We start from the raw sequence: 13,670 nt of genomic DNA on the forward strand, positions 1-13,670 counted from the left end.
AGCCATTTGGTTGACTGTTACTTTTATAGTAAATATAATAACGAATGACGATTATATTTAGATAGATAGATAGATAACTTATTGGCATTACTTACAACGCACGAATTATAACATATATAGATATACATAAAAAGCGAGATAACATAAATGATTAAAAAAAAATACATAAAGCCAAGTACAATTTTTTCTTTTGTGCGTGTGCCATAACAATATTAGCAATATTTTATTAGATTCTTTAACTAAACTTTATCGTTGATGTGAAAACAATATTTAAAATAGATGAATGTGTACATTTAGATGTGTTCAATTTAATATTAAATAAAAAAAAAAATTAAGTCACTAGGCAATTATTTTTTGTCTTTGTCTCTAGATAATTAAACACATCTTAAATTTGTAAATATTATGTTTTGTAAAATATTTATAAATCCGGCAAAATATTTTTATATTACAAATTGATATTCCTTGAGTGTTTGACAATTCTTATAAAAAATTTTCACGATAACGTTATTTATTGAAATTGGTGTATGTATCTATGTAGTTTATCACTGATAGACTTAAAAATATTGTTGTATATTATTATGCAATGATCGTGTAGGTTTTTAAATGAGAATAAATTTCTTGATTTTTGCGTACATTATAAGATCGCTATCTAAAATATCATGCTTCGCCCCTTCATCAGACCATTTTTATCTTCGTTGTAACATCGATCATTTAGTTCACGGTCGGTTTGAGATTATTACTTTTAAACAAATGGGTGTTTTACAACTGAAATAGGTAATACCTGACGCTTAGTAATCTGACTGTTTATTAAGTAGTAGAGTTTCATATCGTTTCATAAAATATACTTTTGTGATAATTCTTTATTTTAATTGTGTTATTAAATGATATAGATCTTTATTAAGGACGTCAGTAATTAATTTGGCACGGACAAATTATGTATGTGAACTCGTTGAAAAGAATTTGTCGTACAGTGTTTGTTTTTTATTGATGGGTGAAAATGGTATGGTAACCCCGCCTGCGCTAACGGGAAACGCTGGCGGAGTACCAGTGAAGGGTGATAGATGAGAATGAAAACAGGCCAGTTAGTTCATCATGATCAATTCATCAGGAATTAACCGTAATAGTTTCCAGGGGGAACCGCGTGGAGGTCGACCTGGTTGGGTATATTGCTAACAATGGGATTCTCAGTCTACATTCCTAACAATCCCTTTTCGCCCTATGTCGTACAGGTTGTGTATGTGTGTGTGTCAAATCATATTCCACAAATGTGGTTTAATTTATTGTCTATGTCGTTTTATTTTCAATTACTATTCATAATTAATCTAACAAGGTTTTGTCAATAAAAATAATATGATTGATATTTTTTTTTAAAGTAATGGTTCTCTTGACCTTTAGATAAGGTTTTTTTTTAATGGGTGAGAATGGGATGGTAATTCTGCCTGCGCTATCTGTATACGCTGGCGGGCCACCAATGAGAGGTGATAAGTGAGGATGAAAGCAAGTCAGTTAAGCTTATCATTACAAATCTCACAATAATTAACCACGATGCTTTCCAGAGGGAACTGCATGGGAACGATTTGATAAAGTTATATTGCTAGCAATGTTAGACCCCATTACTAACGATCCCTTTCTCCTTGATAACAGTCGGCGGTGGACTGTCTCTTGATTAATCAACCGAATTTATGGATATACGAGTATGTTCATTGATGCCATAGTCTTACTTAAATTGTCAAGGACCCTCAAGAATTCGGGACTTACTTCTCAGGATTGAGTTAAACGTTTTTTTTAGGTTGATTAAGGTCATAAACAAATTTTCATTGTTTATTTTATATCTACCTTCTATAAACACATGTAAACTGGTATTTAGATCTCCTTACTAGCGCTAGCAATGATGAAAGATGGCTATCTTTCATCATTTGCCATCTTGAAATCAGTCTAAAAGTAAATATTTATCATACATGTATGTGACAATAACGTTAAACAAAATAGTTAATTATTGATATTTCATTCTCTATCTGTTTGTATACTTGACGTATTTATGCATTTATAAAATGGGAATATAAAAATTAAATAATTGAGCTGTAACACTGGGCACTGAGTATTGATTGTATCTATGCAATTAAGTATGACAGCGTTTTGCATTCATTTTATTGCATTTATTCACGAACAATCAAAAAATGTATTAGATACTAGAAATTTCACTTTATAACATAACCGCTAAGTTCCTTAATATTAAAGTGAATGTCCTTCATATCCACACTTATACTTTTGTCTTTTATGCGAAATGTAGACAAATAGAAAATATGTAAGTATTACATAGAGGTGAGTTGCGTCAATAGAGAAATTTATTTAATGACAAAGTGACAGCCGAAACGTTTAAATTCAGAACGCAATTAATCTATGCTATAGTCTCCTCCTCACATCTTTGATTTAGATCTATGAATTTAAAGATGTACAGTAAATCGTCGAATAAGTAGGTAAGTAGTTAAATAGAGACTTAGGCATGAGTTTCAGAAAAAGGATTGGTTGTAGAAGCCGCGGTGTATATTTGTGCTGGCGCAAGATTTGCGAATAAGGACAACTGTTACCTCAGTCCTCTCATATTACAAAATGGCGATGATAATAGATTTTTAATGAGTCTCGCTTACTAATGCCTTATAAGCCGTCTAATGATCTTAAAATGCGTCTACATTCTCAAGAATTAAAGGTAGAGTCATCTTCTATAAAACATTATATTTTGATTAGTAATATTTATAGTGTTTTATAGTAGAGAAAATAAAGTTACTGGAAGCTAAAATATTGTTCATATTATAAAGTAAATGTAATATATCTACTACATTACATTTATTCTATGGTTTAAAACCTCAACAATTTTTACTTTAATATCTTTATTTAGGACTTTAAGGTAAAAGTTTTTTAAAGTTTGACTAGGTTAAATGATAGATCTATTGGGCTTTCCACTACACCTACACCTCCTCTCCTCATTATTGTTTCTAGCTTGTTATTTAATATTAGTACCAAAGTTTTTTATTTATTATGTGAAATATCCTCTATCATTGCCAGCTGGAATACATATATACTAATCTCTAGATATTTAATGTAGGTATATAATATATGATAGGTATGATTATTGAATGAGTTAAATTAAATAGCAAATAATAATAAAAGTTTTAGTAAATATCATATTTGTTAAGCCATAAAAAAATATGATCATAGTAAACATGTTTCAATTCAGGTAGTAACTACTTAATTAAGTTTTATCGGTATGCTATATGAAATTCGTTAACAATCGATAATGTTGTGGTAAATGTACATAGGTGTGAATTCTATAAATATAATCGTATCAGACCTTTTTATCAAAAACAAAGCTATTCATAATAGCAGTGTTTGACACCAAATAGATAACCTACTGTTGTCTTATGCAACCGAGTTTATGCCGTATAATTATTATAGACCGATGTATGACAGTATTACTTACATAACTAAGCACAAATTTATTGTCTTTATTGAAAAAATCTAATTACTTATTTAATAACAAAACCTGAATCAACTTCTAATACGTAACATTAGTATGTAACATAAATGAAGTTTAAACTAAACCAATTAAAAATTAATTAAAATTTTACTTAATTTTTTAATAATTTTATTACAGTTATGTACGCTTTATATACATGTACTGAAAATAAATAGTACCAACCTATTTAAAATCCCCTGGACTAAATGTCTAAATGCACAATGCAGAGAGGATATGGAGAAATATAGTTGTCAGTTGAGTCAATTGAATAATAGCAAGTTAGAGGATGTCTCATATGCAAGTGTTACTCACGTAGGTGGTCTAACTAGATGGAACAGTTCCGTTGGTGATGTTGGTACTCGTCTGATAACCATTTTGCGTCCATCTGTGCAACCCATTCCAATCGATGCAAGTGAGCGTACAGATGGGGCTCCATAATTGGTACCGCTCTCTGAACCTTCAGGATATGAGTTGACTTCAGGTTTATCATAGGGACGCAGACATCGCGCGGAAGCTGCACCAGAAGCAGCACCCACATCGTGAATTCTATGTGTATCGGTGAAGCTCTTCACTTTTCGCATTTGCCCAGAGGGCGTCACTATCGGCGTTGGAGCGTTTAATCCAAGAAGTTTTGAATTTTCTCCAGCTTGATTGTTATAATGATCCACGTGGATTGCCACGCTGGGCGCGGCGGCTTCCGCCGAATCTTCGGCTTTGCTCATAATATCACGTCACAGGGTCATGACGCGGTGACTTATGTCGCGTGCGCCGCTCGCGACGCGCGACTCAGAATAATGAACAGAGGCGAACGAGTTACGCCTGTTTAGCTCGCCGACCGACTAGTTCGTCAATCGTACCAATTGGTAAACAAAGAGCGATTTTAGTGGGAGGAGGGGGGAGTGGGGATACATAGGGTAGAGTAGGGGACTGGGCATACGCGTTAACGCTGATGGCCGAGTTGTATAAGTACTGCGCCTGCGCTTGTTTCAGGGTTACAGTAATCATATTTTTATTCTAGAGCTAGAATATATCTAGTTTAGTAGTTGGTGTACAATTGAATGATTACCAATAATTTTTAAATAATTATATAGATTAAATATACAAGATAAAATAAAAAACGTAAACATCTTTTTAAGGAAGTGTGTTATCAGTGAAAATGAACATTTTCATTAAAGAAAGATAGTTGGAAAAGCAACACAGAAATTTTGTCGTTTTGGACTTTTAATTCACAATTATATAGTATGGATATATTTTTAGTTTTACGTACTGCTAATGATTTGGATTTCAAATTTGTTTAACTTTACTTACTATGTAACAAAAACGTGTTTTATATAATAAGGTATACTATTGTATTCAATGAATTGATATCAAAGTACTTTGATTACGTTGTCATAATATTATAGACAGGGAAGTACCTACTTCTGCAAGAGTACATAGAATTCGATAGATAGAAATCTACTTGTATTAAGTCTAAATTAACATTAATAAATTTGGTACCTATAATACTTTGTTATTACTGAAATTTTAAAAGTTATTTAATTGTAATTGTATTTATTAAATAATTATTTTTGATAAATGGGACTTATAATGCTCGGGAGTAATAATCACACCTATCCATAAGTTTATCCGTGATCATATGATCTGTGTCCCCATTCAATTGAACTGATGGAAGTAATAATTTAAAGTTTTATTCCACAAAAAAAAAACACAGAGTTCATTCGTGGCAATATCAGTTAGTTATTTTTATTTAAAATCTAAATTACTGAATGAATTTTGATAAAATTCCAGTGGGATCAATCTGAATGTGTATACTTTCAGATTAAGGAGATTTTTCCAAATTGGTTTATACTCGTAAATGCTGTAGTTCTGAGGTAACAAATTAAAAAAAAAATACAACCAAATTGAGATCATTCTCCTTTTTTGAAGCCGTTGAAAATCACTTGCTAGTACTTATTAGTTTTTATAATAACTAGGTATTCTTATATACCCTTTTTGTGGTTTTATTTATAAGCAATTACAAGAGGTGGTAGTTTTCAATTCTTATCTTTTTATATTACGCAATATCTTCATCAATGATAATTATTTTCGCAATCGATATAGTTCTTTACCGTTTTGATCGTAAATTACGAGAGACAGAGAGAGAGAGAGAGAATCACGTATAGACTGTATCAATAAAGGAGAAAGTATTGTCAGTAAGTGACGTTAGTCTCCAATATACATTGGCAGGTCGACCTTCATGGATTACTTCTGGAAATCGTGATTAATTCGGTACAATTACTCCATATGATGTAGATGAGAACTTAGCGTGGTGGCGAATAAAAATACAATTTCCAATTCTTTTTTATTCTTAGTGTGTATATTAATTACTAACTGTCCACATGAACGTAATATATTCATTCTCTATCCGATATAGTATCTTTATACCAAATTTCATACTTTTTGGTGAGACCATTAAAACACCAAGTTGTGTTAAACGTACAAACTCACTTAAATATTTATAATATTAGTAAGGTTGTATAATGTATAATTTGAATATAGCTCACCTGATATCTAAATTAACTAATAATATTATAAAGAGGAAAGAATTGTATTTTTGTGTGTATGTATGTTTGTAATGAATAAACTAAAAAACTACTTTGCCGATTTCAAAAATTCTTTTACCATTTATATACTATACTAGTTACATTCACCCTGAGTAACATAGGCTATATTAATTGCTAGAAAAGATTAGGGATCCTTACTAAAACTTTAGTAACGTAAATCAATAATTAGTCTATCATGTGGCAAAAAAGGGTCATTTTGCTTAAGTTTATAAAGTGGTCAACAACGTTATGCAGCTACTACTAACGAAACTCAATCAAGTGAGACATTATCTTGTATTCTATCAGCTACAAATTTGAGTAAAGCGATTGTACCTATCATACGGCTAGTTTTATAGATAAACGACTCATTTAAGAACTAAGAATTTACCCTTTTCAGTAGAAAATATCAAGCAGATAACATTTTCTTGTCCCGTTTGTGCTGAAATTAACCAAGATTCATAAAATCATCAGGGACTTTGATTAAAGCTACTATGTCATTTGAAAGAATCTTTTAAAAGGCCTTTATCTAGTAGAACACAAAATAAATATCTTTTAACCATAGTAGATGAATATTCTCGGTTCCCATTTGCCTTTCCGTGTCCAGATATGAGTACTGAAACAGTTAAAAGGGAATTAACTGAATTGTTCGTTATATTTTTATTACATCAGAATTAAAGGATTTTTTGAGTGGTTTAGAAGTAGCTACTAGTTATTCATCACCATATAATCCTCGTGGAAATGGACAAACAGAGCGTTATAATGGAATTATTTGGAAAACTATTCAACTTTCACTTGTTTATCTTAAATTGCCTATAAATGCGTGGGAATCAGTTACTACTCAAGCATTGCATAATATTCGCTCATTACTATGTACGAACATTGGTTGCACGCCCCATGAAAGGATCTTTTCACACCCCCGTATGTTATCCAATGGCCAATCAACCCCCACATGGTTAACGGAAGGCCAGATTGTGTTTATGAAAAATTTGGTAAGGAGAATTAAATATGATCCCTTAGTCGAAGAAGTAGAAGTAGTTAATATAAATCCACTTTATTCTCAAGTTCGTCTGTAGAATGGTCGGGAAACTACGGATCCCAACAGACACTTGGCTCCAGCTAACCTTCCGTTGTTAATTGAACCTGAAAGAGACCAGGCTGAAGAAAAAATACCTCCTGTTGAACATCTTTTGCGTGGCATGAATTTACGGGGTACAGGGGAATAATAGCTGAGTCCTCAGGAATGACAACGCATGGGAAGTATCATGGGCGAAACAGTATACTCTGTTATGTCCATGGTACTGCTCATGTCTATAGGCGACGGTTACCACTTGCCATCAGGTGGGCCGTCAGCTTGTTTGCCATTCTAAGTTGTATAAAAAAAAAAAAAAAATCCTCCTACTGAGACGGAGGTATTTGTTCGCCACTCTGTCAGAGATCGCCGTCCACCTGTTTGGCTTCAAGATTATCACACAGAAATTTAAGACTTAGGGGTGAATGTCGTGATGCCATTAAATATTAGAAGAATGTTTTAGAGAGATGTTTTCAATAAGAGAACTACCAGTAAGTCACTTTAAATTACGGTTAAAAAAATGGTTACTGGAATGCAATTTTTATTTAATAAATGATTTTTTAAAAAATTAAATGAATGTATGTAAATGTGTAATTCATTTGTATTGTATGACATTTGTTATATTATTGACTTGTTATGTATTTGTTTTTGTTTAGTTTGTATTTGTATTTGTTTAGTCTGCTACCATTAGTATGTGTGCGGCTGCCAATATTTATGGATTGATCCTACTAGGCTATTAATATACGTAAGCCACTAAATTATAATACTAAATTTGCATGCCTTTAGATAAGGCGAAATGTGTAGATCTATTATATTTAAGACCATTATTATTACCACATTTCTAGCAAATAAATAAATTATTATTATTATTATTATTAGTTATTAATTGTCATAGATTTTATATGTAAAACAACTATTAAGATTTTCAGTTTATAAAAAACCTATAATTCTGACGAATTATAGTTTCATTCTTATTAACTACTTAATATGAACATTACATGGCTTCCCTTCACGGCCTAGTCTTAAAGTTGCTTTCGCTAAAACACATAAATTTCCATTTCTGGTTTCTTTGGTCGCCCACATATTTTGGTCTTTTTAGCCGGCAATATTTGGCCTACATATATTATTTATAGTTCTTATATTATTATTTACCAAATTCGAAATTGACACGCATCTCTATTATTTCCTTTTAGCTTTTCTTCACGGCCTAGTTTTCAAGTTCCTTTCGCATATATTTTCAATTTCCATTTCTGGCTTCATTTGTTGTCCACAAGCACCTTGAATATCATGAAGTTTTTTTATACCATTAAGATGGTAAACAAGCAGTTACCATAGCCTATGAACGCCTGCAATCCCCGAGGCATTACTCGCGCATTGCCGACCTTGAAGAATCCTCTTTACTCCTTTTTTGAAGAACCACATGATGTAGTTTCTTGAAAAAACCTCGAAAGGGAGCAAATTCCGACAAAAAGTACATTAAAGACGCTAGTGTTATGCCTCTGTACCTTGTAATCTCACTACATTTAAAATCGAAACAGCCATATAAAGGCTGCTGCTTCAGTGACAGAGATATCCAAGCTGTCAATTTTTTGGACTGCATTGAGATGCAACTTAGAATGGCAAACAAGCTGACGGCTCACCTGACCTAAAGTGGTAATCGTCGCCTATAGACATGAGCAGTATCATGGATTAACAAAGTATACTGTTTCATCCAATATACCCCCTCATGTGTTGCTATTCCTGAGGACTAACTTCTCGTTTCTCTTGGTGGAACAAAATTGCTTGTTGCAGACCAATTTTTATTATAATCAACATGTAAATATGCAATTCCATGTTCTAAATTTAAATTTATTATCTATATATATTTTCTTGCGAAATAAAATATACTTGTAGCTAAATATTATAGTAGGTAATCAAGAACGACAGAAGTGTAAACTAATATACCAGTGTAGGCTGTTAACACTCATTCGTAATTTTTTTTTTTATACAACTTAGAATGGCAAACAAGCTGACGGCCCACCTGATGGAAAGTGGTAACCGTCACCTATAGGCATGAGCAGTACCATAGACATAACAGAGTATATTGTTTCGCCCATGATATCCCCCATGCGTTGCCATTCCTGAGGACTCAGGTGTTATTCCTCTGTACCCAGTAAATTACTCTATCGACAGCTATTTTAAAGGATTTTGCTGTTAGAGCGTGACCCGTTCTCCGGTGACGCATCTTATTAGAATTACAGAGATTTCTTTTACTTTGATTGGTACTAATTATATTGTCTTGTGCAATAATACTAATCACCGGAGAAATGACAGCCTATGATTTATTATCCTAAATTTAATTTAAAGTTGAATTTACGATAGAGTTAAAGAAAGCTTGAAATAAAATTCTATACCAATTCACCTAGAGGCAATTTTTTCTTTGTAGGGGCATTAAAGGATCTTATGACAATGAAAAATAAGAAGGAAGCTCTTTTAGGAAGCCAAGATAATAAAATATAGTTATAAGTGTGGTGATGATGGGGGCTTTGTTTGTCGTTGTAATGAGATTACAATTTATTAATTTCTTTTCAATTTTGAAAAATAAAAGACATGTTATTATTATTATTAATATTATTATTTTCTTACACTAGAATCAATATTCGTTTTACTTACATACAATTATGGTGATTTCGAATATTTATATTATGAATATCACAAAATTTAAAGGAGGCGACGATTCCACGTTAATATAAACAAAATTACAATATGATATTTTAAATAAACTAAGCAGGGCGTGGCGAGCGCATGCGAGGGAAAGCGCTCGCGGCGCCCTCGCCCACGGTCCTCCGGCGGCGCGCACAGAATGAGTCCTAGTGAGGAGAAGGAAGAGCCGACACCGCCCGGCGCCGGCGGAGGAGCGGGGCGCAAGACTAGCGAATCTCAGTAAGTTTAGCGCTGGAACAGCGGATTTGGAAAATCGGGCGGATGAGGTAACGGCGCAGGTGGTGGACGCGCTCGTCTCCACGCCACCAGCCAACACGCGACGGCGGCGGCTACGGCCACCAGTGCTAGGAGCGCTGTTAGTGCTAACGCGACGGCCAGCCCGGCGGCCGACACGCACACTTCGCCCGCGCCGCCTGCTCCTCCTGCTCCATCCGCGGAGCCGTCGCGCTGGCGCGCCACGCGCGATGGGTCACGCCGCTCCAGTGTCATAATCGGGTTTGACTCAACCGTCACCTCCTCTCGTAGCTGGCCCTCGTTACCCATAGATTGGGTGTTATACGGGTCGTTATCGATAGCTTCTCTCTTTCTTCGTTTTCCAAAAGCGTCATATCCGCGACAGTTTACCTATATAAAACAACAATTTGTGGTTTTAATTTCAATATGATTTACTTCTTTAGTTTTATTTTAGTGCACGTAAACTACATAGTTTATTGATACATATTAAAAAGAAGCATTTTGTATGGAGTGTGTACCTATGTTACAAGACATTTTCGCCAATTCTGAGTCGATTTTTATAATTCTTTTTACAATCTTTTTATTTCTACATTATGTACCTAGTTACAATAATTTCAAACTATTTCTACTTATTTATTTGCTTTTAAAAATTATATAATTTATCACACTTACCGGTTGACATTTTCCAAAGCATACACGTATGTTACATTGGAATCTAATGTTGTCACTGCTGGGGAATTTAAAAGCATTAAACGAGGCTCGTAAAGCGCTACCGTCTTCACTTCGTTCCCACTCGCCGAAAATGGCCGCATCAGTAGCGCATCCGTCGGCATCCGTTACTGTATGCTCATTTTCTGCTTTCGTTGATACTTCGCTTGTCTTTGCAATACAGCTACGCGCAAAGCCACCGTAAATACCTAAAAGTTTTATTTATAATTAAAATTGCATTTTCTTCCATTATTCTACATAATTAAGCTAAAACTGAGGCGTTATTTCTATTCCTGTTTATTCCTTTAATATTTTAAATTGGTAATTTCGCGAAATTACTGTTTTATATATCATCATAAACTAATAATAATTTTGACTTAAATGTATTACTAAATTAGTTTATATTAGACTATACAATAAATATTATGGCTGTAATATCAAATTCAAATTTTAATTTTAGACATACGTTTAGAGAAATGGTATCTAATCGACCCCATTACATTATACAGTGAGAATAACTAGTTAGTCGTAATCAAATTCAAACCCAGTGGTAGTATTATTTTTAAAGCTTGTGTTCAGTTTTATTCAATGTATATACATATAAATACGGGAGATTAAGACGAGTGCGAGGCGAGACTCTGTAACGCACAGCGTCAAACACCCCCTGAAGAAGACTTCCGAATGAAGTAAAAATAATTGTCGGAAACGACCAAAAAACACAGTGAGTTCATTAATCTCTAGTGACAGTATTTATGAAATTTCGAAATTTGAAAATCTTTTCTTCTACTTCTCATAGTAAATGGAACTGAATGAGTGTGTTTGAAAGTTTAAAAAATATTTTCATTTATTATTTTATACAAAAATACATTCATTTTATTTACGTGGTTAAGCGTGATGGTATTTAATTACATATGTAAATTCAAGTGCGAGAAGCCATGGCTTACAACCAATCTGGTTCTATTATAAAATGAAATATAGTTAGAAAGATAACGTTTTACTTACTAGATGGTTGAACGTCTACTTGCAGTATTAAGTTTTGACCAATTTCAGCAGAGCTGACCTGGTCACCAGTACGTGTTACAATCCTCATTGAACACGTGGGCGGTGGTCCAGTGTTCGCAATAGTTCCAGCAGTTGTTAGCATGGATACATTGAATGCAAGTGTAACATTCTTTTCGCCCGTTTGATAGATACACTTGATATGGAACGCTTTAGCGTTTGACGTTACCAGTTTCGGATGTTTCTGCATGACTAATACGAAGCTTGCTAAACCCTGTTGAAATGAAATAATATGATTAGATAATACAAGTAGATATATGGTTGTCGTTTGATTAAAATGTCAATCTAAGTAAAAGTAAGTAAAATAAGACATACGTTAATGTGTACGAGGCCACAGTCTCCAAAGTGCACGGTGAAATCGACGGGGCTCTCCTGATTCTCTGTGGTGTGTACTACACGGTGGCAGCGTTCATCTTTGCTGTAGCCTTTTACATATAATACTCCGTTGAAGTCCTTTATCTTCAAGCTCACACGCACTCCGTTTGCTAAGCAATGTACCTGGTCGACAATATCGAAGTGAATTGAACGTTATTAAATAAATATGTCCTATATAATACGAGTATTAATTAGATTGGGAAATTATTGTTTCGATTTTATCTGTAAGCTTTCTTAAGCCTATACAGTAAATTAAAAGCATATAGCTTTTGATTTACTGTGTAGGCACTTAGCTTTTACAAGAAAATGATTAACTTTCACATGCAAGTACTTTACACCAAACACACACACCCATACAAATAATCCAGCAAATGATCAATTTGCAATGCAAACATTTCCTTTAAAGACGCATATCATTTTAGAGAGCATACATGCCTGTTATATCAAAAGTGCCTCGGATAAAATCGAGGATGTACGAGTAAAATGGTATAACCTTTACTTTCTTGTTATATTTAAGTACTAATATACATGTAATATACAATATACACAGAGAGAGTTATAATTAATTGGCAGATACATATACTATAAGAACAAATTTTTAACTAATAAAAAAAAAGCAGTTTTTACCTGCATGTCTGGTAGAGGGAAATCCGTGCGATAACTAATATCTGGAGGTGTGCTGGAATTACATTGTACTTTAGGATTGCCAAAGTATCCGGGCTTGCAAGTACAGTGGGAGCGGTGGTCAGTGGCGTTGCAAATAGCTGATATGCCACAGGGCTCGGCAGCGCAAGCATCGACGCAGCCGCGGTTGAGGCAGCGCTCGTGATCGGCGCATTCGTCGTCCGCGGCGCAGCCTGCTTGCACGCACGAATCGCCACGCGCCGTGTACCCGCGAACAGTGTCGCACACGCAACGCCCACGGCTGTCCACTACGTAACCGTTTTCGTAGTGACACGGCACGCATTCACCTAACGTATCAACACCTTGGCCCTCTATGCATTTTGCTCTTGGAACTAAAAAATAAAATAAAAAAAGACTATAATAATTACCATTTTAATAAGCGTAAAAAAATTAACCTCATGATTATAATCGCAAATGTAGTAAATTCTGTGTATTACGCTATTAACCATAATGGAGCAGTTCTTAACATCCCTATACCTAGCCGAGCATATTAAAGTTCAAAATGGCAGAGGTTGAGCCCGCGAATCCCGATATTCAGATTAATTTTATTGGTTAAAGGTATTTTTAACAAAGAACTAAGAGAGAAGAGATATAGACTTGAAAAAATAATAACAGATTAGTCTATAATGAGATATTTTTTTTTATTGTCATCGTAGATGAATGTTGCAAATAATAAATTTAATATTATTAAGGAGAAAATGAGATTATTTTATATTATCAAAGAGTATTATTTTTATATTAT

The 13,670-nt window shown here is 33.9% G+C and overlaps 2 protein-coding genes across 10 annotated transcripts in view; both read right to left on the reverse strand.

Annotated features, from left to right (window-relative positions):
* LOC113517593 (sodium- and chloride-dependent GABA transporter ine-like) overlaps nucleotides 1-4,365 on the reverse strand; it is a 27,765-nt gene extending 23,400 nt beyond the window's left edge. Inside the window, exon 1 of the mRNA XM_026902309.3 lies at nucleotides 3,827-4,365. Coding sequence (XP_026758110.1) covers nucleotides 3,827-4,236 — 410 coding nt within the window. The 5' untranslated portion in view covers nucleotides 4,237-4,365. The remainder of the gene's footprint in view (nucleotides 1-3,826) is intronic.
* Nucleotides 4,366-9,757: 5,392 nt separating this feature from the next.
* Nucleotides 9,758-13,670, reverse strand: part of LOC113517650 (uncharacterized) — a 124,405-nt gene continuing 120,492 nt past the window's right edge. For all 9 annotated transcript variants that reach the window (XM_052901556.1, XM_052901554.1, XM_052901553.1 and 6 more), the window contains 5 exons: nucleotides 12,872-13,260; nucleotides 12,185-12,367; nucleotides 11,813-12,083; nucleotides 10,775-11,019; nucleotides 9,758-10,492 (listed from right to left, as the gene is read on the reverse strand). In XM_052901556.1, coding sequence (XP_052757516.1) covers nucleotides 10,094-10,492; nucleotides 10,775-11,019; nucleotides 11,813-12,083; nucleotides 12,185-12,367; nucleotides 12,872-13,260 — 1,487 coding nt within the window. In that variant the 3' untranslated portion in view covers nucleotides 9,758-10,093. The remainder of the gene's footprint in view (nucleotides 10,493-10,774; nucleotides 11,020-11,812; nucleotides 12,084-12,184; nucleotides 12,368-12,871; nucleotides 13,261-13,670) is intronic.

This window comes from Galleria mellonella, unplaced genomic scaffold (assembly GCF_026898425.1).
Source record: "Galleria mellonella isolate WM207_F2 unplaced genomic scaffold, CSIRO_AGI_GalMel_v1 utg78, whole genome shotgun sequence".
In the NCBI taxonomy this organism is placed as follows: Eukaryota; Metazoa; Arthropoda; class Insecta; order Lepidoptera; family Pyralidae; genus Galleria; species Galleria mellonella.